Source organism: Pararge aegeria, chromosome 21 (genome assembly GCF_905163445.1).
Source record: "Pararge aegeria chromosome 21, ilParAegt1.1, whole genome shotgun sequence".
Taxonomy (NCBI): domain Eukaryota; kingdom Metazoa; phylum Arthropoda; class Insecta; order Lepidoptera; family Nymphalidae; genus Pararge; species Pararge aegeria.
This window is the reverse complement of record NC_053200.1, coordinates 10,331,644-10,357,102: the sequence shown is the minus strand read 5'-3', so window position 1 is coordinate 10,357,102 and position 25,459 is coordinate 10,331,644. Positions and strand designations below refer to the sequence as shown.

Below are 25,459 nucleotides of genomic sequence, written 5' to 3'. Positions count from 1 at the left end.
TATACCTATTTCTTTAAATTTGGCACGTAGGGATTCGCGTGATCTGAGTTTATAAATCGATCGCACAGCTCTTTTCTGTAGTATAAATATTGTTTCTATACCAGCAGCTATGCCCCATAACAAGATCCCATACGACATTACACTATGGAAGTATGTAAAATAAACAAGCCTAGCAGTTTCAACATATGTTAACTGTCGGGGTAAAAGTCGGGGTAGGGACTTATAAAGAGGTTAAAGAGACGGCCATGGAAAGAGAAGGCTGGAAAAGGCTACACCAACAAGATCTCATCTCTTAAGTTTAAGAAGAGAAAAAGTCCTCCGTATTGGATAGATACGTTTTAGTAATTCAAGCAAAAATATTGTTTCTTATTAGGAACGACACCGTTTTCCCATAATAGGTTCGTTTCGGCGAATCACTTACATTTATATGTTTCCGAGACACGCTATTAAATTAGTGACTTCGGGAATTTCGGCCATGAGATTCGTATTGTAATTTGCAATAATTATTATATTTAAGTCCGTCGGTATTTATGTGAACGAGCTATATTATAATTATGGGAGTTAATTGTCGAGCTTTCGAAGTATTTCACTAAAATACCGCTTGCGAATGTCTAGACGTCGGTTTTGGTTAATGTCAAACATGCAGAATTTTTAATTTGCATTTAATTATTCACTATTACAGTTCGCTTATGCTCAAGCAGGCGGCATTGCATAACAAACATTTTTCGCGTTCGCTTCTATGTATTCCGCAAGAGTAGCCTAATAAAGCCTTTAAGCCCAATTTACTTCATCATCACTGCCCTTTCAGATCACGGACAATACCGGAATAATTGCCGTTTAGAATAAACCATTGCATAGCCTTAATCGAATGCATAATAATTTAGGCGTTTTCTATAGAAAATAAAACGTTTCACCAAATCCTAGGTGGTAACAATAGTTAACGGTTGTATGATTACGATTAGATTTGGCGTTACTCATTTAGGCATTCCCTTATTTGTCATTACTGAAAACGGGCATAATTTACTTAGTGCACTAAGAAATTCGCACCTGTGGGCTCTCTATTAGTGGATCATCACTACCGGCCAACTACAGGGCACGGGACCACTTTGGCCAAGTGCGAATTGGTAGACTTCACACGCCGTTGAGAACATTATAAAGAACACTCAGGCATGCAGGTTTCCTCACGATGTTTTTTTTTGCAGTTGAAGAAAGTGATATTTGAATCGGTGGCACCACGGGCCCTTAACCGTTGTTAATGACGACACCTTAGCAGTGTAATATGAAACCAGCTTAAACCTAGCTACCATAAAATGCTAGGCATAAAAGTTTACCAACACACAAAGTACCGTAACAAAGACTCCAACGAGGTAACCGTTCAGTTCAGAAATAGTTATTTTTACTGGCGCTGATACATAAAATCAGGAATTGTTTGCATGCGCGTTCGAGTGGTCACTGGTCGCCAGTGGTCGTAAACCGACTCCGGCAACGACTGCAATTCCTATGCAGATGTACTAACGACACGCGAGCCGGCCAACTACCTAACTGCTAATGCGTTATGTTCCCGCTATTCCCATGTACCTCACTCCAAATGATTGACTCGTAGATTTTATCATTTTTACTAAAATGTTTTACCTACACTTGGACGAAATAACAAATTTATAAATTTCAAAAATGCAATATAAAAATTTCGGAACGGACGGAATTTCAACCTACAACTCTCCGGTAACCAATCCTCGACTTTCTAAATTAATTTGGCTCAAAGACATTTCGTATAATCCACTACAAGTTAGCCCTAGACTGCAAGGCTAGCATAGTCAGGGGACAAAATGGTTCATCTGTCAAAGCACGGCAACAGGGAAAGGAGTTTACCCTCGTTTTACACAATAAGTATATTATTTGAATATTATTACGATATTTTTGGGATTACATATCATAAAAAAATTCAAGTAATAAATTTGGTCCAAAAGAACTAATTAATGTAAACATAAAAAAATCATAAATCGGTCAAGCCGTTTTGAAGAGTTTTGCAACAAACCCTATGGCACGAGAATTTTATACAACGTGTAAATTAAAAACCGAAATAATACTTAACAGGCTTAAGAGGTACATTATGTACTGTCTTTGAGTCTTATCTTTTAAACCGAACCCCTAATAGTTTTTGAGTAAACCACTTTCAGATTTTACTGAAAGAAATCAGATACAGCCCTAACATCACATGCAAAATTAAAATCATATGACTCTTGTCAATTTATTACATACGCGTCGCATAGCACTATGTCGGCCTTTTATCTTCAATAGGATTGTCATAAGTAAACACTTAAAATGTTTTGAATTCGTTTGTATGATAAGAATAAACATTTATTATTATTTTAATTTAATATTTTTACAGGGCGATTCCTTATTGAATATACATATGCATCATTAAATATTATTTCGTAATTCTGTTACGCGTTGTATATTAAAAGAAGTATAGAAGTATACGAGATTTTCTTTGGCGACGGTGTTTAATAAAATTAAAAGCGGACACAAAACCACTAAGCAATGGCTAGTAGAGGAATATATTCTTGTCTATATCGCGAACTGTACTTGTTCTGCATCGGAATGTGCAATATTATTTAATCAACCTATCCTAACCTAATAAAGCCCATGAGGATATCATTTTATTGTTATAGTGTAAGCTGCGTCGGGAATATTTAACCAGATGCAATAACACTTACTTCTTTTTAACGATGACAGGTCTCATTTGATTGGAAAGACGTATTCACATTTGTCTTGGACGTGATGCATTAGTACTTCTGCGGCCCAAGTCTGATGTTACAATTGTAACCTCAGTGGTCGATCAATGACATAAAGTAAAAGTGAAAAAAAAATAAAGAAAACAAATAGTCAAAGAAGTTTGCACCACGCTCACGTTCATGTACATCAGTGATCAGCAGTTTACAATTTTATTTCTTAAATAGTAATTAATTACGAAAAAAACTTGCTGTAGTCGGGAGAAAAGTAAACACAACTTTAATAGACCTATACAATACAGGTACCTACCAAGTTTAATATTGTTGCTTTTTATTTTTAAACAGTACCTACATTTTGTCATTTAAAATTAAAAATTATTTAATATCAAGTAAGCCTAATATAAGCATTTTTGAACGTCAAGTATGTGTGTTTGTAGTGACTCTACCGGTTCGGAAGGCAGATTCTAACGAGAAGAAGCCGGCAAGAAACTCAGCAGTTGCTCTTTTCCAACATCATTTTACAATTTAACAATTGATCGACCATTGACATTTACACACAATTATTGTAATAGCAGACTTAAGGCCCTCATGGAGCCCTTAAATGAGAATCTAGCCTCAGTCGTTGGAGATAAACTAAAAAATTACTATCTCCATACTAAAGTTATGGATGAAGGATTTATAATTCAAAATACTCCTTTTGTCGTTAGATTTCGGAGATTGCATCATGGAGAATACAAATATGCAAAAGCATATAAATGCTTTTTATATGTAAGTCTGTAAAAAACAATAAAAGTTAGATAAATCCGACGGTAGGTCTGAGCCCATTCCGGGACGATATCAAAGTATTTACACATCGCGCGTGAATATTACGTCGATAAAGACAATCGTAAAGTTTCAATTTAAATGTTGTGGGGACATAGTGATTTTATTGTCGTACGATGCCTGGTGCATAAACGAGGTCTTCGAAGTTGAGTTGCGGTTACCAAGTTTCTGCATTTAAGAATCAGGACAGTCTGCTTTTTACTACAAAGTCACCTTGTGATACTGCCCCCTTAAATAAGTTTGAAATTTGTCTGTTTAGGAGGCTTCCGTCGCTAGTTACCAACAAAGCCGTGCCGCTATGCGATTTACGATCCGGTACGATGTCGCATAGTATGGATTTAATATAACTGTAGTGGAATAAAAAATTTAAAAAAAAAAATTTAAAAAATCACTGTCATATAGCATAGTTTTATAGATAGTTTGGGGTCCAGGGAACCTAATTGTACTTTTAATTAACTAAAAACAATTATCATAATATTGTTTAATTTGATATAGACCTGATGAATATATTAGGCAGTTACGGATATGAATATGAGTGTTCCTTGAGAATTCGATCCGCGGTAGCGTTTGTCGTGAGTCTTTATGTTGATTTAAAACCTAATGTTTCAATGCTGCTTTCATTATATTATGAGGTTACCTTTTTTTTTTAAAGGAATAATAGACAGACCAAGAATATGGCCCATCTGATAGGCAATGGAATTGCTGGCCTTAATATAAAGCAACACTTCGCATGCCAGCAACAATCCTAAATCTATAAATCCCATATAGATTCGGGCATAGGTGTCCTCATTTGCCTGTAATTACACCGGAAACCACGCCCTTTAGACTGAAACACAGGCAGCTTGGCGGTAATACTTACCCAGTCGAGCTCTGTCACAAAAAGCTCTACTCTGTCAAGACAGTCTCACGTCAAATTTGAGCAAAATTATATGTACTGATATACCTTTTACAAGTATTTAGATGCAAAAGAAGGTTAGAGTAATCATAAAGTAGAATAGTATATTAAATTGGGTAAATAATTAAACTTTGGATAACTACAACGGGTTCGATTCCAGCTACTGGAACATGTTCGTGTGATGAGCATGAATGTTTTTCAGTGTCTGGGTGTTTATCTGTACATAACTTATAAGTTTTTATGTATATTATTCATAAAAATATTCATCAGTCATCTTAGTACCCATAACACAAGCTACGCTTACTTTGGGGCTAGATGACGATGTGTGTATTGTCGGAGTATACTTATTTGTTATTATTATTTATACCAGACATTTTATTCAATTTATAAGCATTATAACAAATGTACTGATTTTTCTTATTTATTTAATAAATAGTTTTGAAGATTTTTTTTTTTGCAGCTATAACACTTCTCAAATTTTATGTTTGGAAAGAAGTGACCGTAAAAAACATATTGCTTTGGCTACACACTTTTGTATGTTATTTTTAAAAAGAGCGACCTTTAAGGTCTTAAATATACATTTTTGTGCAAAATAGAAAGCGTTCAAACACGTAAACATAATATAAAATGAACAAGTATTAAAACGGTAATTGAATATGACATGTGTTGTAGAAGTACACTATGTTACCAGCATTTATGCGAGAAGCACATGTAGGCGGCATATAAAAACTATAAATATAAATATGTACTGAAATGGGTGGTTTCCATTCAATGTGTATGGTTTTATAGGTTATTTTAGACCGATCTTTACCTTTTTTTAGTGGTAAAGGATAAAAGGTGCAGCGCAAATTATTGTTAAGTGTCCATACGAAATGTAAAAACAAGTTGGTTTTTTTAAAATGATTATTGCATAGGCCTTTGAGAAGCTTGAACTGATTCTTTGACTGCGGCATGAAAATAAACTTATCCGGAGTTTTACGCGGACGAAACTGCGAGTAATTGATAGTAATAATTACAAAAAAAATAGGATAGCTTCAATGGTGGATTTACTTTGGGCTTCCAAGGTGTTGGATTGCCGATCTCGTAGAACAAACAGTTGGTAGACGTAGGTGGTTACACAAAAAAAAGAGTATCTGGTCATTTTTTTGGCCGATGCCATTATAATGATTAATTAAGTTTAAATTTCGAACTCTGACTTTCAATAACATTATTCCAATCAAATTTTGCTCGAGCAACACCAACGAAAATTCTTGGCTAATTAGATGCATTTTAATAGAGTTGCATTTTTATACCATTTTTAGCATTAAAATTTTATATCGGATTTAAAATCGCGGATTTTATTAAAGATAATAATATTGGAGAGCGCGGCATTAAAATTCGACCCTGAGTAGGTATAGGAAACATAAAATAACAATAAACATTTTAATATCACATCTTAGGACATGCCAATTCAATTAGCAACTATTCAATCAAAAACGTATAAAATATATTACATAATGTAAAATTAAAAACTTTTAAATAAAGACAGACAGAAGGTCAATTCACTCGTAACGGCTGTTGAGTCAGTTGTTTTAATTTTATTTCTATTTTTTTTTAAAGTTTTACTTATTTGAAATTAGCTGTTGCCCGCGACTTCGTCTGCGTTAGATTTTGTGGCATTCAATGAATGAATGAATGAATGAATACACTTTTATTGTACACCAAAGAAACAAAAAGTAGTTACAAAGATATAAATACAATCAAGAGAGTTCAATTTAGTTTTAGTTCTAAAAAAAATTAAAGTATTCAGTATCACTAGGCTATAATGAGGTTTTCTGCTGAGGAGTTCTGTCCTCTATCTCCAACCACATTCATCAGATCTACACAAAGTTTGGGTGAAATTAAACACATATTATAACCTCTAAAGTACAAAAATAATTATTTAAATCGGTTATAATTTGTCGGAGTTATGGTTTAAAATCGTCAAACACTTTCATCCCCTCTCCCAAAGGAACCGACCTCCAACTCGCAATCTGGCATTTGATCTCCATACTAAATTATTAAATAATCTAGATTGTCTCTGCTAAATACATTGAAATTTCTATGAGAGAGAGCAGTAAAATAAAAGCCCCATATAAGCAAATGAGTGTAAGCGAGACAAAGCGGGGCCTCCGATCGCGTACGAAGACACGCGAAGAGCGCGATAGTGATAGTTCGGCGCGGCGCCGCGCCTTTCGGCTGGTTGCTACCACAGAGTCTACCTGCCAGAGTAACGTAGTGCTTGCAGTAAAGTAGACAAAGAGTATATACATTATTAAGCAAAAGTTAAAACATTGTATTTATATCCTCATTGCTATCAAGTTTAAATTATTTTGTTAATTTAATTTCGGAATAGTCGAGAAATATTTAAAAGAGATATTTATTGTAACGCAAGCCCGGCTTTTCGGCTTGTATGGTAGTACCGCCACTGGTTGGCGGGTGGTGACAACTGTATACTGATCAATTTTTACTTACTGCAAGCAATTAAAAAGATCTAGCCCTAGACAATTGGAAAGAAGCTAAGGATTGGCTACCAGCTCCCTTTGATTCCAAAATCAACATAACATAAAAAAAAATATTTTCGTCGCCTAGAGAAGTCAACTCACTTATCTCCACGGGAACAGCGATCGAGAGTAACAAAATTTGCGAAAATTTGCATTTAAATCACCTCATACACTAATTGCAACATTGTTTCGTTTCGCTGACAAAGGAAATTCCTCAGCGGACCGACATAACCATTAAAAGCCGGGGGGGTTACGAAATAACAATTTGTTAGACAAATTGTACTTATGAATATCTAAAGACATTGTAATTACCGTGTCTGAGACACACCTTCTTTCAACTGAACGCCATTACAAAGTCGTCGGTGCAGTCTCGGAGGAAACTAGTTGAGATACGTCGCGTCGCCGTAAGTAAACGGTGCGTAATTATGTCAACGAGTAAAACTAATATTTATCCTACAATTATAGGAAAAGTTATCGACGTTTTCAAATCAGTTATTACGTCTAGACACTCAAGACTAGACGATATTTTCCTTTTTTTCTGTAATAGCACAAGTGAAATCTTATTATACGAGTTAATATTATTATTTTATCTACACATAGTACAGCCTGTGCTTTTAGCGATATAATTATATGTGTAGTTTTGACAGTCGGAAAAACACTTTATGGCAAACCACTATCAGAAATGATAAATAACGGAATACTTAACTTGAATCTTCAAAAGCAATTAATATTCAGGTCGGCAGGGTGATGACGTATCGCACAACAAGCTTGCGACAGTCGCAAGTCTCGCGATCTTTGTTGTCAAACGTAACTTTTGCATACAATAAAAAAATAAAAGTGACGTTTGACAGCAAATATCCAACTCTGTAAAATTGGCGATTTAAACGTGTTTGTCACTCCTTTCAAAATAAATTGATTTCAAACGTCTAAACGTCATTTAAGTTACCGACATTTTTTGTTGGGAATGTGTAATAAACCGCACCTGTACGCTTAGAATATCGTTTTTCTATAAAATTCTTTATCTACTCTCATACTATAAATCCTCTATAAAAAATTCCGAAACAGTTAGCTTATTGCCAACATTCAAACACCCGATGTGATGAAGAATTATATCATCCAAATGGATGATATGATCTTTTAATACTCACCCCTTATTACACAACAGTTGCATAAATAACTATCATAAATAACAATCACCCCTCAGCCTATTAATGCCCACAGCTGGGCACAACCCTCTTCTTTCATAGAATCTAGAGACTAGAGCTGAGTAGGTGACCAGTTGACCACAACGAAGCAACATACGCCTAATCAAGGATTTGAGTTTAGGCACTCACCGCTGCTCCAATCAGGTTTGAGTTTACAAACTACTTGCCGTTCTCATTTAGTTTTAGTGCCAGTTTAAAAGTCATTTAACGTATTGCCCTGCGACGCGTAACTTGTAAGCAACGAGACGCCGCCGCGATGGCCGAGGAGTCTGTTCAAACATCTCGAGCGCAGCCGAGTGGGGCGACGCTGTTTATTATTCACTTATTCGCATTGTCAACTGCTAATTATGCAGGCTGAAGTTAAAGGCACACACTTCCTTTGAAGTTTTTCCTTTTTTTATTTATCTGCATAAAAAAATCGTCGAGGGAATCCATTGATTTGCGGGCTATTGATTTGAAATCACTTTACTGTATGGTACTTGTGGTAGGTATAGTATTTCTTTTGAAATGTGACTGACGTCGGGTCCCCGGTAAATGGCATTCTCGAACAAGCCGCTACACCTGAATGGAGGTACTCACTGTAATTGCATTGAAATCTAGTAAATCATAGCGAGCGAGCGATCCATAGTTTAAAAGCTTCTCTATTTCTATTATGCTAGGTACTTAACCGTCAATTAAAGGAGGCTTAATGCGACGGGACTTTTTTTCGAAGGGGGAAGTTATAGCTTACATTTTCGAACATTAACAATCGTTGTTTAATGAGTATGTCTAGGTGGAGCTTTCTGGAACTTTTCGACATGACATTTTAAGTGCCCAAGTACGTAATAGTCGATGCGTAAAACAACTGACAGGGATGTGGACAACAAATCGATATGTTGAAAAATTATTTTATTCAGTGACGTTAGAGAGAATTATGAATGAAATTATTCATATTTTACAGGTAAACGTACGTTTTTTTGCGAAAAAAAAAAACCGTTTGCGCGTATGGTTAAGTTTTACCCATACCCCTCAAACGGTTTCTACGCGACATCGTATCGGAACGCTAAATCGCTTAACGGAACGTATTTTTTGTTGGAGGTGGTAACTGGCTAGAGCCGAAGCCTCCCACCAGACCAGACCAAAATTCAGAAATTATAAATTCCCAAATATCCACCGCCGTCAATCGAACCAGGAATTCCGCTTTACCTTAACCTTCGTCTAATAAGGTATTTTAGCCAACGAAGATTGAAAAAGTTGGCCGAAAAATATGTAAAACCTAAAGTGGTTTTTTCTTTATAAATCTCATGTCTAATCGGCAATATTAAAACGCTCATAAATTCAAACTTTTTTCTAATTTTAATATTTTTTTCACTGCTCGTCATTAATTTTAGCCAATATATCAAATAAATGTCCTGAGTAATTGTAATAATGTTATCGTTAAACTGCGGAGGTGTTAGTATTTACATTGCACCCGTGAGAAGCTGGGGCGGGTCGCTAGTTATATACCCTTCATCGGTTTCTACGCAGGATCGTAACATCGCTAAATGACCAGACCCGACAAAATTCCGGAAATATTAACTCCCAAATCTGCCCCATCGGACCCGGGACCTCTATTCAAAAGACCACAGCTCACCACTGCGCCAGGGAGGTTTTCCGCGGCTTTTTCAAAAACCTGCACTGAACCGTTTTCCCGCGGTTGAAAACCTCCTGTGTCCGTCTCCAAGATGCAAGCTTTACTAGCTTGCATCTTGGAGTGACCTTTTTGGAGAGTACACGATATTTCCACATTATTTGAATTTCCAAACACTCTGAAGAGGGCATGTCTTAGGTCCAACTACAACACTATTGACTCAACACTCATTGCACGGTATGCGCGACAGACCGATGGGATGAGTTGATGGGACACAACAAATATTACTATAAATTTACATACAAGTCATGTCACCTTAAGAGGTCTTTTGAATAATATGATTTCTACTATTACATGCGATAAAAGTTATTGTTTTATACTAATAATAGCGGGTCGCAAAGCTAAAGTGGCAATGAGCGGGGCAAATAGCTCGGAATGCCGAACCTCGAGGTGCTGGAATGGCGACCCCGCACAGGTAAACGCAGCGTTGGTCGGCCCCCAAAAAGGTGGACAAACGACATCAAACGAATCGCTGGGATCCGAAGGAAACAAGCGGCCCAGGACAGTGGATTTTGTAACGCCCTATAAAAGGACTATGCCCAGCAGTGGACTTCAATCAGTTGAAGTTGATGATGATGAGTGCTACTAGCGGAACCATTGTTTTGTTAATTTTCGTAAGATTATTTTTCCAGCGATACCTATGCCCGTCTCTAGAAAGCAAACTACACAAAAAAATGCTATATATCTTGAAAAATGGAGGCCGTTCATACAAGCTTTCTTACTTATTCGACCCATTGGGGAGTGGTCTTTTAAAAACCGGGAAAAATATGTTTCTTATTTATTTACCCAAAATCCCAAAAGGGAACCAAGTTTCATGGATATGAGCAAAAAAAAAAATATTTATTTATGATCAGATTACATTGGATCGATAACCTCAGAGACGATGGCGTTAGGAGAAGTTTAAAACTGCGTTCCAGCCGCCAACGCCCACCTCCGAAAAAATTTTAAACGTTTTTCTCCTATTGAACCTTATAGATAGAAATTTCAAAAATCCTTTCTCAGCACAGCTATAAGAGGCTAAAGAGTCAGTCAATATACAGTACATGAAAATGTCGATCCGAATTGGGGAGGGTTCTTAGGACGGTAACTAGCCACGACTAAGAGCCTTCCACTACACCAGACCAGAAAAAATCAGAAATGATAAAAACCGAAATTGCCCCTACCGATGATCGACAAAGATATACACAGGACGGCATTTTCTTCGGCAAACAAAATTTCAGCATGTCTCAATATATGACGACATCAACTCCGGTACTTAGCTAAAATCTATTTCACCCCACAATTACTCAAGAAGATAGTCATTATTTATTCTGAATTTATAACGAGTTTTTACTCTGTTCATCAGCATCACAGACGAAAGATACGATGTTAACCGCAAGGAAAAAACACGTGTGACTCTGATCAGATCGCCGTCATCTAATCTCTAGAATAAATTACTTATAATAATCTCCGGTGGGTACGGTAGACCGCAATTTAATAGATCCCTGATCAATGGAGTTTGACCCTTGTGCTCAATGCCGTAAGAGTTAATGTATTTACGGGTGGTTAGGTATTTTTGTCGTCTGCAAAATAATGACATACAATACGTACGTGTCCTGCGGTTGTTCCTCATTGGCGATGAAATATGATGTGTAAAGCGTGTGCTAATACAATGTTGCCGGAGCGCGCGTTAGGGATGGCAGAAGATTGATGACTTTAAGTTATCGTTCTTTAAATTCCTCCAACTTGGAACCAAAGAATAAGTTTTAAATACCCTTATTCTTTTATATTTAAGCCTTAGCCCTTTCGATCATCTTATCATCTTCAGCCTTTTAAAGTACAGCTGCCAATAAGCACAGGCTTCTTTTCTATGGAGACGTTAATGCGTCTGCTTCTTTGCACTTTAAACTGGCTGTTTCTTTGTTTTTTTTTTTTATTCATCTAAGCTGCAAGTTAGCCGTTGATTGCAATCTCATCTAGGCTGGTAAGATGGTGGCGGATGATGCATTCTAATATGGTGGGGGCTAACAGGTTTAGAGGTATGACAGTTATATTAAACCCATACCCCTATGGTACCGGAACACTAAATCGCTTAGCGGCACGTCTTAGTCGATAGGGTGTTAACTGGCCACGGCCGAAGACCCCTACGAGACCATACAAGAGAAAATTCAGAAAGTTTCAATTTCCAAATTGCTCCACGCCTGCATTCTCCATGCATTCTCCAGCTGGGAATCGCACTAGAACCTCCCAAATAAAACCCGCGGCTTTTTCGTTAATTAAAAATCCGTCAGTTTTTCTCAGGAACCTCTGTCTCCGTCTCCAAGATGCAGCTATCTCTACGTAAAATTTCGCAACGACCAATTTGCTATGAAGCCGTGCGTAGGGAACAAAAGCTATTTTTTTTTCGCCGGAAACGTTATCCTGGTCTTAACCGGTATAAAAGTATTGGATGCCCGTCTCCAGTACGGAAGCTATCTCTGTGCAAAATTTCGTCAAGATGGATGAACATTATAGTAATTAAAAACATATTTTATTATACTACAGCATCCACCTTAAGATTATAAATGCCAAAGTAAGGATGGATGGATGGATGAATGTTTACTCTTTCGCGCAAAAACTACTAAACTTTTCAGAATTTTGGAATGGAGATTATACCCTGGATTGACACATAGGCTGCTTTTTATCCCGGGAAGATGTACGGTTCCTGCAGGATTTATGAAAAGCCAAAATACCGCACACCCGGGAATGTATCCTTGGTGATTTTAAGATATAGCCTTTGTTAGCCAGCAACAATTGCAAGATTTATTCCTGTCGCAAGCCTGTCGTGAGATACGTAATCACCATATAGGTAGCTCGCATAGGAGAAACGGACGGATATATAGATAATTTTTATCCCGAGAAGACTATCGGTTCCCGTGACAACCCAAAAAAAGGCGGCGTTAATTGCGTACTACAGCTAGTTTGATTTGTGTATCGAGGTTTAAAGGAGTAATGCGATACCCGCGGGACGAATTGGGGTGGTGACAAATGTATTTTGATGTATTGTCACCGTGCGGTATACTATTATAAATTCATGAATTTAATAATAAAGTATTCAATTTATGTCAATTTTGGAATCTACATCATCTTAACCACTAGACCAACGAGGCGATCAACATCAGGCGCAGTTAATAAAAAATGCAAATGCAAAATTATTCGCGATACGAAAAAATGATTTATGAAGTCGGAGATTTGAAAAATATGACTTAATGCAGCACAATTGCTTTATCGACGTCCCGCGAGACGCTGGCCCATAATTACCAATCATTACGTGCGCGTATCGATAGTGATGATGAATCGGGACAATCTGGCTGATTGCAGCCCACAGCCCTGGCTGACATGCGACAAATAACCAAATTGCCTACGACGTACGAACCAATAACTGTATGCATTAAGGGCCTGTCTTCGTAGGGTGTTTTTAAATCGTAAACGTTATATTTGAAATGAAAATAATACTTCAGTAGTCTCACGGACTTGTTTGACCCACTGTGTACTGTCAGGAAATACTTAAACTGGCATTTCAACATGATATCAGCATTTGCAATTTTGGCTAACGAGCCAAATACATATTAATTATATTTATAGACGTATATGTATAGTCCAATGAAATTATTACCAATGAATGCGTGCACGTATCGATGTTGATGATAAATCAGGACAATCTGGTTGATTGCAGCCCGCAGCCCTGACTGATGTGCGACAAATAACCAAATTCAGAACCTTTTTATTGGCACGCCACATGATAGACTTAAAACTATTTTCAGTATCGTATTATAACTTAATCCGTTATTATGTGAATATGAATGTGTTTTTCTGGTAAATTAACTTATTCTAATCTGTTCTATTCTATTCCATTATATAAATTACGAACTTTGATGATGAATCAGGGCAAATTCGAAAAATAAACGCTATATTTATCTTGAATCATCAATTGCATCTAGTATTTAATGTTCAACTACAGCCTATGATTCATATTATACAAGATCCATTGCGTTATACATATACCTCGGGACTTAATACCTCTAGAAATATTTTCTTCGACAGCTTTCAAATAGCCTTTGTTGCTCCTTTTATAAATATTGTTTCATTTTAGCGAAAAAAAAATAAGGATAAAGATAAAGTCAAATAAATACATAAGGCGGGCCCTTAAGAATGGATGGCAATATTATACAGTTACATATTCAACGCGTCTCTATTAATTATAGGTTTACGCGAAAGATGAAACGGAAAACGAACAGTCTATTTGTCGACCAACTTTAACTTAACCGGCTAAGTGCGTGTCAGCATTACACACAGGGTTCTGTAAACTGTAATCATACAAATAAAGAAAACTTCGCACTGTATACATTTGTATGATATATATTTGCATGATCATCATAATAATAAACCTATTAACGGTCTGCAATAGATAACTGGTCTGCTCTCAGAGTGGGAAGGTTTCAAGCCGTGCTCTACCACGGTAAACTCGTGGAGAACTTTAAGCCATGCAGTTTTCCCCACGATGTTTTCCTCCACCGGTCAAGCAAGTGATTGTAATTAATTAAATAAATAAGAAAAAAAAAACGCACACACACACACACACATTATACATTGGTAAGTGTATCGTGAATTATTATATACACTTACACACACCTTTGAAAGTTTCCTTTGTTAAAGTGCACAATATAATATCTTAATAATTGAATCAATGTTTGGGAAGGCACTGGTCCCTAAGATACGGGATTACCTAGTTTAGGCGGTCAGGATCCCAAAGATTTATTGTACTGAGTTTTTCTAATAAATATTTTCTATTTCTATCTCTATATCTATGATTGTTTTTTTTTCTTCACTAACTCCGGTTAATACACCCAATTGTTGTGTCTGCAATGTAGTCGAAGACGTTGTCCATATTCTAATGGAATGTGCCCGGAACGAAGATTACCGACGACAGCACTTTAATAAGCTGATTCTAAGCTCCGTTGGATATTTTAACAGTGTGCTGGCCTACCCACATTCAATGACAGCAAGAAAACTGTTGCGATTGGTTGGGATTGGTATCGAGAAGAAACTATAACAATTCCTCTCTCGATGACAGTCCTCGCTACTGCTATATGTAGTATTAGTACTGTATGTAGTAAGTTATACGTAATGTAACACTACAGAGAGCTAATCGCCCAGCACAAGGCGGCACTGTACGTGTTCTTCGCGAAGTGGTTGTTGCAAAGTTTATAGGTGATGGCTTTCCACCCACTACAGAGCAGGGGTCTCCTTCCACAGTGAGAAGGTGTTAAGGCCGTAGTCCACCACGCTGGCGCAGTGCGGATTGGTGGACTTCACTCACCTTTGAGAACAATATGGAGAACTCTCAGGCATGCAGGTCTCCTTATGATATTTTCCTACACCGTTGATATTTTAACTTAAAATTCAAAATTCATATCTTCTTTATTCATGTAGGCCTATCACAGGCACTTATGATGCGTTCATATAATGTTTACATAATTGTAAGGAGATGGTGACAACTTCGTTCGCCAACTTAAACCTAAAGCAACGAGGGTTCCAAACGCGCCCTGGTCTAAGAAGAGCCCACAACAAACTTAGCCGGGTATTTTTTTTTTGTTATCACCATCTCACAGTAATTGCTCAAAACGCACATAACTTAGAAAAGTTAGAGGTGCGTGAGGATTCGAACTCGGCACCCGAAAGTTAAGTCGAGCTCCTACCTAATGCGATACCACTTAAATAATGCTTCATTACTTAAATGATTGAATTACTTAAATTCACAGAGTATCACTAAAGTACACTATATTAATATCATGTCTTTTGTAATGTTTAATGTCATCTTTCATTCATTTGTCTTATAGTTATCTACAAATTATGTCATCATCATCATCATCACATCAACCTATTACCGGCCAACTGCAGAGCACGGGTTAACGCCGTAGTCCACCAGGCTGGCCTAGTTCGTATTGGTGGTTAAATAATGTAGTTCCATCTAGTACTCGTTTCAGTTTTTTCTAAAATATTTGAACGAGCAATGCACAAACGAATTAGTACCTTCATGATAAAACATAGAGTTATAAGGAACGAACAAAATGGTTTCCAAAAAGAGAAATCCACCAACATGGCAGTTTTCATGTTAATTAAGAACATAATTTCTCTTATCGATAAAGGAAATCCTGTTTGTACTATTTTTTGTGACATGTCGAAGGTTTTTGATTATGTTTCACACGGCTTGCTATTGAAAAAATGCGAGTATTATGGGCTACGAGGGCCATGTATTTCATGGTTACAAAGTTATTTAAAAGATAGAAAACAGCTTGTTGAAATATCAAGGCTAAATGAGAAACAGGTATTGACGAAGTTTTGCTCAGAGCTTGAAATAAATTCCTTTGGTGTACCGCAGGGTAGTGTTCTTGGGCCACTCCTATTTCTGATATACATCAACGATCTTCCTGATTGCACTAAACATAAATGTGTTATGTTTGCAGATGACGTGTCTGTTATAGTACCATGTAAACAAAAAACTGACAATTCACCAGAAATAAGTAAAGTTCTAGATGACATACATGAATGGCTTCTATATAATAATCTAAATTTAAATTTAAAAAAAAACTAAATTTATGACATTTAGAAATAGAAAAATGACTATAAACAATAATACTGTGACATGTGCTAATGAGAATATAGAACAAGCATCTATTATAACATTTTTGGGTATGCAATTAGACGAATTTTGTACTTGGAGAGCTAATATTGAAACTATATGCACTAAAATCAATGTTTGTATTTGCTCTCAGAAGAATTTCAAAAATTGCTAATCAAAGTACAGCATTACTGGCATATCATGGGTACGTTGCATCCAGTATGCGGTACGGGATTATGCTTTGGGGAAATGCTTGCGAGGTCAATAGAATATTTTTAATACAAAAGAAGTGTATTCGGGCCATATGCAACAAAGGTTCTATGCAATCATGCAAGCCGCTCTTTAAATCTCTCAAATTACTAACGCTGCCAGGTATCTACATTTTAGAATCAGCATGCTTCGTAAAAAGGTACAGAAGTGATTTTTTTGAAATATGCGGAAATATTGTACCTTTCAATACCCGTTACCGAAATAAAATATTCTACCCGCGATGTAACACAGCACTCGGTTCTAAAAGTTGTTATCATAATATGATTTTGATTTACAACAAATTGCCTATAGCTATTAAAGATTTGCCATTTTTGAAATTCAAGGCAAAATTACGTGACTGGTTGGTTGATAAATGCTATTACTCGGTAAAGGAGTTCTTGGATAATAAAATATAATTATTAGTTTAGTTATTTTTTACTTGACATTCCATGTTTATTGTTCCATACAGTAAAATTAATGAAATTTTATTATATTCAGCCGATTATTTTGATTTTATTTATTTTGATGTTTTATTAATTTTTACATAAATGAATTTGTTTAAATTGATATAGATTTGCATGTCATATATTATGACTAAACATGTATACCTACAATGTTTTATGCAAATAATAGGATTTGATTTGATTTGATATGATTAGGTGTAAAATAAATAACGCATATATTATTTGGATATTATTTCCACTAGTGAGCTAGTGCTCTCAGAGTTGATACAGCTGTTGGAGAAGATAAACTTTTATCCTTTCCCCGGGGAGACAGTTGCTTCCTGTCCATGCTAGCGGGGCGGGGGCCAAGAAAATAAAAGAAAAAAGTTTAACATTCGAACTACTAAACAAAACTAGAAAGTTGCAGCTGCAAACATTTAACAAGTAAGTAATATACAATGTGATCTTTATTAAATTCTGTAAACATAGGGTAGACACAAGTTGTGCATCAGTTAAAGTGAACATTACTCATTCCCTTCACTAAAGATCTTATCGGAAACATTAAGGATTCGTGATATGAGAGCTGATTCGCATGTCTGAGAACTGTCACAGCATTGTAGCAACAGTATGTCAAAGTCGGAATCAAGATGGAGCCGCGAATTCGTTTTCATATGTATGCCACGTACAATGTCCCATTGCCTTACACGTCGTCTCTATTATGGCGCATATTCATTGTGCGAAGGGCGAAAGGGAATGCATTCGGGGTGCTATAAAGCCTGTGTTTGAAAAACCAAGCTTACACACCTCATAACAGATTAGCTCACTACCATATTAAACTACATGATGCCCTACCATCAGATGAGATTGCAGTCAGGGGCTAACTTGTGAAGGATGCCATTTTATATGTAGAGCTTAACGAGAGTTTAATGTTTAGAGTTTAACAAGTACAGTTGACGGCCGATTGCCACAACTGGACAATATTTGTGTGATGAACATGATTGTTTTTCAGTGTTTGGGTGTTTACCTATATTTATGTATATTATTATTCATAACTTATCTTAGTTACCATAAAACAAGCTACGCTTACTTTGGGACTGGATGGCTATGTGTGTATTGTCGTAGTATATTTATTTATTTATTTATTTATATGTGTAAAAAATCCACATGACCACAGCTTGAAACGACGCTGACACAGTTTTCGTAAAAACGTAGGCTTTTGCATCTCTCGACTAACTGGTAGATCACAATAAATTAACCTGTGGCCGTGAAGCATGTCCCAAGTGATAGAAATCACAGTTGTTAATGCTTTATTATTTGCAACAGTACCCCTAATATGGTGATAGTTGCTTATTTATCGTCAACATGATAAGAATAATGTTAATTCACGATATAGTTTACGAGTACCTAATGATCCTTATCCGTACGTAATTTAAAATATGTAAGGTCTTTCAACTTATAGGGTCTTACAAATGAAGGAGGAATAACGTCGGAATAGGTAGTGTTTTGTCTCGCTCTGACTTTTGAAAGTTGCTCCTAGTTGAAGTGCGACAAAAACACTATGCGCTCACCTGTTGTGGTTAACCCATACACCTACGGTTTCTATGCGGCTTCGTACCGGAACGGTAAATCGCTTGGCGGCACGCCTTTGTCGGGTTGTAACTAGCCACGTCTAAAGCTTCCCACAAGGCCAGACTACAGAAAATTTAAATACCCCAATGGTAACGGGGATCGATCCCGGGTCCTCGGATCGGTCCGGCTAGGTATACCTTAGCCCAGTGGCGTGCACAAGTTTTTTGACCAGGGTATGCATAAAGCAGGTACATGGCATAAAATGGAAAAAATCCCCTCCAATACGAGCTATATAAAGTAATTTGGGTATGCGGTGCTTTTGGGCATGTATGAAGTGCACGCCACTGCCTAAGACCACCACTGCGCTAGGTATATATAGAAAAAGTAGAAAGTGGCTGACCCAAAAACAGGATTCACAAAAAGATTATTCAACATGAATATCTATAGCCCATGAATATATATAGATTGAATATCTAAAATATCTGTTGAATAATTAAAACAGTCCTCAGCAGGACTAAAGGCCTCTTCTAGTGCGTCGTAGATACTGATCGAGGTTAAAAATAACTGGAATACTCCATAACAGGTTAGCCCGCTACCATCTTAGACTGCATCATCACTTCCCATTAGGTGAAATTGCAGTCAAGGGCTAACGAGTAGTGGAATAACAGACTTAGCGATTATTCATTGTAAACTCAACATCTCCTGAGGATTCTCCGGTTTCGGAGCGAAACGTGCGTAGAGGGTACATTGCCGAAGATCTGTTTGGTGTGGTGAATAAAGATTGAAGAAATTATAAATTAAACCATACAGATTCTCCTGCTTTTCGCTGAGTATAGCAAATGAAGCTTTATTTTTATAATAAAATCCCATAGCATACAATACTAAAAGTACATTCATAGTAAATGAGTATAACATTAATAAAACATGTTTATTGGCTATCTATATACCCGATCTTACGGAGTTTCACTATAATCGCTTTCGTTACTTTTGTCGAACACAATAAAGTTATAGTAAGTCCATGCCCTTACGTCACCGTCTGGACACAATTTAATGGCGGGCCGTCATTCGTTCAAGTCTAATGCGAAACGGCGAAAAAAAGGTACGCAAATTGTTTTAAATGGGCAGGTAGGCCCACGCCCGTCTGACCTACAGACGGACGGGTACCGCGAAAAAATAAACTTTTTAGGGACTCGCGGATAAAGATAAAATAATTATGGCATTTATAAATCAATTACGTTGTAATGTGTTTTCGATATAATCGTTAAAAATACATAAAAATTTTAAGTCTCTCAAATCGAATTTCGCTTAGTTTTTTTTTTATTGCAATCGATTTTGAGGATACGGAATTACGGTTGGAATAAATTAAACGTTATATTTAAAAAAAAACGGCAAGTACTTTTTTATTCTCTCTCTACAAGTTAGTATTTGACCGCAATCTGAACAGATGATGCAGTCAAACATGGCAGCTGGCTAACCTTTAAGAGGTAAGACAGATATATGAAACCAATAGAAATCTTAGTGACAAGACACTAAGATTTCTACGATGATGCCGGTTGCCGGAGCCCGGATGCCGGGAAACCGGTTGGTTTCCCGGCATCCGGGCTCCGGCAACCGGCATCGTGCCAAACGATAAATCGCTTGGCGGCACTTTTGTGTCGCTAGGGTGGTAACGGCCGAAGCCTCCCACCACACTATTGGCCTTTTTTGTACAATAATCATCATCCTATAACAGTCCACTGCTGGGCCTTTCCCAGCGGGAGTATTTTCCCATAATCACAACGCTATTGCTATAGAAAAGTCCTCTTATAGTATAAAGGACTACGTAATCGATAAAAAAGCTTGGGTGTGAATTATTGCTCTAACCAGGTTGCTCTTCTAATAATTTTAAATGACATTGTGAGATGGTGATAACAAAAAAAAACACCCGGCTAAGTTTGTTGCGCGCTTCTTCTTAGACCAGGGCGCATTTGGAACCCTCGTAGCTTTAGTTTTAAGTTTACGAATGTGGTTATCGCCATCATTATGTACGCATCAAAAGTGCCACATATGGGCCTACTTGACTTTGACTTTGACTTTGACTATCACTGGCTAGCAGACGGGTGGGTGACCGCAGTAGATGGTAGTCGAAGAGGAGGGTTTGTGACAACTGGGTTGGTAACAACTGTATTCTGATCTGCAGCCTCCCCAAGACACAATTTTTCCTATGAATAGTTTTCATGTTGTTTTCGTTTAACATTTTTTAAATTAAAACCTCTATGGTGAAAACTAAAACTTTAAAGCGGTTATTGTGGTGAGCAATAACAGGTAGGTTTCTTATTTATTGTATTTCAATATTTGCGGTCGGCGATACTTTTGTATGCTAGCGTACATTGTTGCAAACTGGATAATTTGATTAGATTACTTATCTATATGCTGTTTAGAACCGCAAGCAAGTGACCGCAATCATGATTTCTAGAACATTGTTTTATTAGGATTATATCACATACTAGGCTATCTACGTTGAACTGAAAGCTGTGATTTTCCATTCTATTAAACACAGATAAGCTTAGCTTCGGCCTTCCTTACGGAGGGACTTATTTCGATCCCCGGCACGCACCTCAAACTTTCCGGAATTATGTTAGTTTTTTAATTTATGCAACAAAAATATCATGGCATCGTGAGGAAATGCATGCCGGAGAGTTCTTTATAACGATCACAAACTAGAACCAATCCGCACTTGGCCAGCGTGCGATATCATTCTCTTTTGCAAGGAGACCCATGTATGATATAACTCGGGTTGATCATGGGTTAATGATGACGATAATGAGAGAAAGAGTAAGTCAATCATTTAATATGTTATTAACAGGGATCAAGTTGTGATAGTTACAGACTTTTTAGGATCGAATTGGATTTGAAATAAAATGGTACCAGTGGACTGATCCAATGGTGGAGGTTGGAGGCGGGCACATGAAATCTCTATTGGTAGGATGAGTGGTAGGACTACCTCGTTTGTCTAGTATTCAAACACAAGTCAAGAAAAGTTAGGTATTGGATTTTTCTATTAAAATATTCAGTACCGGCCTGGAGTTAAGGAAATCAGTCGTGTCTACATCTGTGCATTACTTTCACTATACCATGGTGATTATAATGCACAAACAAGCACTTAAGCAGCGTCGTATTTCGATGCCCTCAAATCCTCTCTCCTATGAGAGAAGAGGGTCTTTAACAGGCTTATTATGGTGATGATATGGTGGGACTGTCTAGTCATGAGGACTTTCCTATAGATGCCTAAGGTCTGATAGTCAGAAGCTTGTACTATATGATTTTGTATTAATAGCAAACAATTCTTAGGTATGATGAATTTATCACAAATATAATAAAGGGGAAAAATAGAGGGATAGAAGGGAAGAGAACGACCAAGACTATTTCGGATCAATACAAACAAAAGTTTTGGGACTTAAAGAGAGGTGAAAGAAAGCGTCATAGATATAAAAGGTTGGTCAGGGCTACACCGATGAGCCTTTATGTTAAAGAAGAAGAAAAACATATTTACTTTTTTTACATATATGTACTCTTTATTTGCACACCACTACAAATTAAAGAAACAAAAGAAAAATAAAGACAGAAGCAGAAAAAAAAGATGGCCTTATCGCTTAGTAGCAATCTCTGCCAGGCAACCTTAGGATTAGGAAAACATGAGAAAACAGAACATAATATATGTCAGAATGCAAAAATGTACTAAAACTAATTAATCTCATGTAATATCATGACAGAACCTTAATCTGATGAAATCGTTTCGCGATTCCACCGCTGGTTTTTGCCTCGGCACTTTTTGCAAAAAAGTTGAATATATTCTTCAGGTGAACTAATTAGTCACGTCGAACCGTAATGGAGATATAATAATTCATCGCGTTAGTTTTTCTCAACGTTTGTCAGATGATGGACGACTTTATCTCAAACTTGTTCGCGACCCTGGTTTTCCATTAGGATATTTAAAGGAAGTATTAACTATACTTATCTCTACGTATCGACCTAATAAGGTCTCGATTATCGAGATATGGTTTCTTAAGATCCGGCTCAAGTTGTCTGAAATAATCTAAAAACTTTCCGTAGTCGATATGCAGATTTATTTGCTAGATTATGCGCCTTTCATTGCAATATGGAATCGAGAGTAAGTTTATATAACATCGTATGAACTGGTAAGTTATTGCAAGAACTTAGTATCCTTGGAACAGTTACACAGAAATTGGCAAAGGGCTTACGATCGAGGTAGATTAGTTTAATGGCCGTATTAATAAACCGACATCGAACTAGGAACATTGTTGCTTATTATGGGCCTCATTCAGGCTTAATGTCTCTCAGAGGGCGATGGAGAGAGTTATGCTAGAAGTATCTCTGCGAGATCAAATGAAGTGAAAAATTAGAGTCAACGAGTTGCGAAGCTGAAGTGGCAATGGGTGGGGCATCTAGCTTGGAGAGCTGATGGACGTTGGGATACCAAGATACTGTAATGGCGAACCCGCAGCATTGGTCGTCCCTCAACGAGATGGACAGACGATACCAAGCGAGTCGATGGGGTTTCGGAACTCTCTACAAAAGACCTATGTCCAGCAGATGATGTTAATCGGTTAAAGTTACGATGATGATGTCGAGCTAAGAACAGGTTATCAAGTTCGGTCTTACGCTTTTCTTAACACAATTAAAAGTTCTAAGAAATGTAGTTTGTGGGTGGATTCAGCATTACCCTTGTTCTAAGAACATCAAAATCAATCGCCAAACTATCCACCAATTTCTAATGAAATGCTAATTGAAAATTAAGTTAAAATTAAAGACGATTCTGACGAACGGGCAATACATATTTACTAAATAATATATCTGGGATGGCAAAAAATCATAATTACAGTGTGTAAGGGTATACTTAGAATATGCTTAAAGATCCGAAATCCTCATCGGCGAATTGTCATCGCTCGTGCTCGGCCATACTTAATATCATATTGCGAAAGAGTGCTTGCTAGTTAGTTCGTTTGTCTCCTTCGGCTAGTTATCAGCCTTCTACTGGCAAAAAGATGCCACCCAGCGATTTAGCGATCCGTTGAGATGCCGTGTGGAAATCGATCGATTTGGTTTTGTATAACATTAGTAGGTAAGTAAGGATATTCGCGTATACGCGAACAGAACACGCAGGGGACGCCGCGGTTAGATTTAGTATAGAATAAAATCAATAAAAGTGACTTTACGACACAAGATTCGCCCGAGACCAGTCCATTATAATTATGTCCACATAATTCTAATGTATCTACATATATCCGACATATGGTTGGATACAGCATGATTCCTAAAATGCAGTATGAGGAATTTTAAATCAAAAGGCAAAGAAGCATAAAGCAAAGAAAGCTTGAATGAGAAAGCCACGAAATGAGAAATCGAAAATACGACCTAATCATGCGGGGCAAGATCCAAGGAAAACAAAGCTTGGGACGAAGATCATCTTGGCAGAAAACCTACGCCAATGGTTTTAAAAAAGGACTCGTTGCTTATTCAGAGCCGCGGCATTAAAGACTACAGTTGCCTTAATGATTGTCGACCTTCAAAAGAAGATGGCGCTTTAAGAAGATTGCATGCTTATCAAGAACCAACGCTTTTCAAACATACTTTTTATTAATTTTTTTATAATATATAAAATAAATATACTACGACAATACACACATCGCCATCTAGCCCCAAAGTAAGCGTAGCTTGTTTTATGGGTGCTAAGATGACTGATTTTTTTATGAATAATATTTACATAAATAGGTACTAAAAAAATACATATAAATACCCAGACACTGAAAAACAATCCTGTTCATTACACAAACATTTACCAGTTTTGGGAATCGAACCCACGGCATTGGACTCAGAAAGCAGGGTCGCTGCCCACTGCGCCAATCGGCCGACAAAAGAACTATGTATGGAAGCACTTAGGATAAAGCTCCATGGCAAAAGAGAATAGCGCGTAATGATAGTGCAACTACCTTATAAAAAAATTCAAGTCATCCTTAGAAGAAGTTACGATTGCAATTATTCTTTGTAACGTCAACATATAGTATTATTTTAAGGGCATATTTTGGAGCATTTGTATTTTGTTGCTTAAGTGTTATATTAAATAAACATATGTAAAGAACACCTCAAATCGTCTAATAAAACGCAACGTTTTTAAAAAAATTGAGCTTTGTCTTCCTTGACATTAAAATTCAAATCCTAGAATTCTTTTTTTATTTAGGCCTATCACAGACACTTATGAACCGTTTGTAGTTATATCTTTCCATTATTTTAGGATGCCAGGAGGTCCCTAATATGTGCCCACAACAAACATAGTCGGTTATTTTTTATTATTACCTCACAGTCAATTACAATTTAAATATAAAAGTAAATCAATCCATACCCAAAAGCTTTTAATAGTTTATGTAATCACTTGAACATCCTGTATATAACATTTGAGGAGTCACAGCGCGTAATTATAGTGCATAAGGTGTGTTTAGCTCACCGGCTCCCGGTCTCCCTGGCTGTCCTTGCCCAGTCCCTCGCCCTTCGACCAGCCCATTTTCTCCAGCAATTTGAAACCTTTGTTTTCTGGTTCTATAAACCTGTCAGAAATTAAAAATTTTAAAGATTTAACCTCCGACGCAAAAACGACGGGGTGTCATAAGTTTGACGTATCTGTGTGAGTGTAAGTTTCATAGTGTGAGTGTGTGTGC

The 25,459-nt window shown here is 37.0% G+C and overlaps 1 protein-coding gene across 2 annotated transcripts in view; it reads right to left on the bottom strand.

Annotated features, from left to right (window-relative positions):
- The window catches only part of LOC120633354 (angiogenic factor with G patch and FHA domains 1-like), a 43,079-nt gene that overhangs the window by 11,063 nt on the left and 6,557 nt on the right, over positions 1-25,459 (bottom strand). For both annotated transcript variants that reach the window (XM_039903552.1, XM_039903551.1), the window contains one exon: positions 25,249-25,348. In XM_039903552.1, coding sequence (XP_039759486.1) covers positions 25,249-25,348 — 100 coding nt within the window. The remainder of the gene's footprint in view (positions 1-25,248; positions 25,349-25,459) is intronic.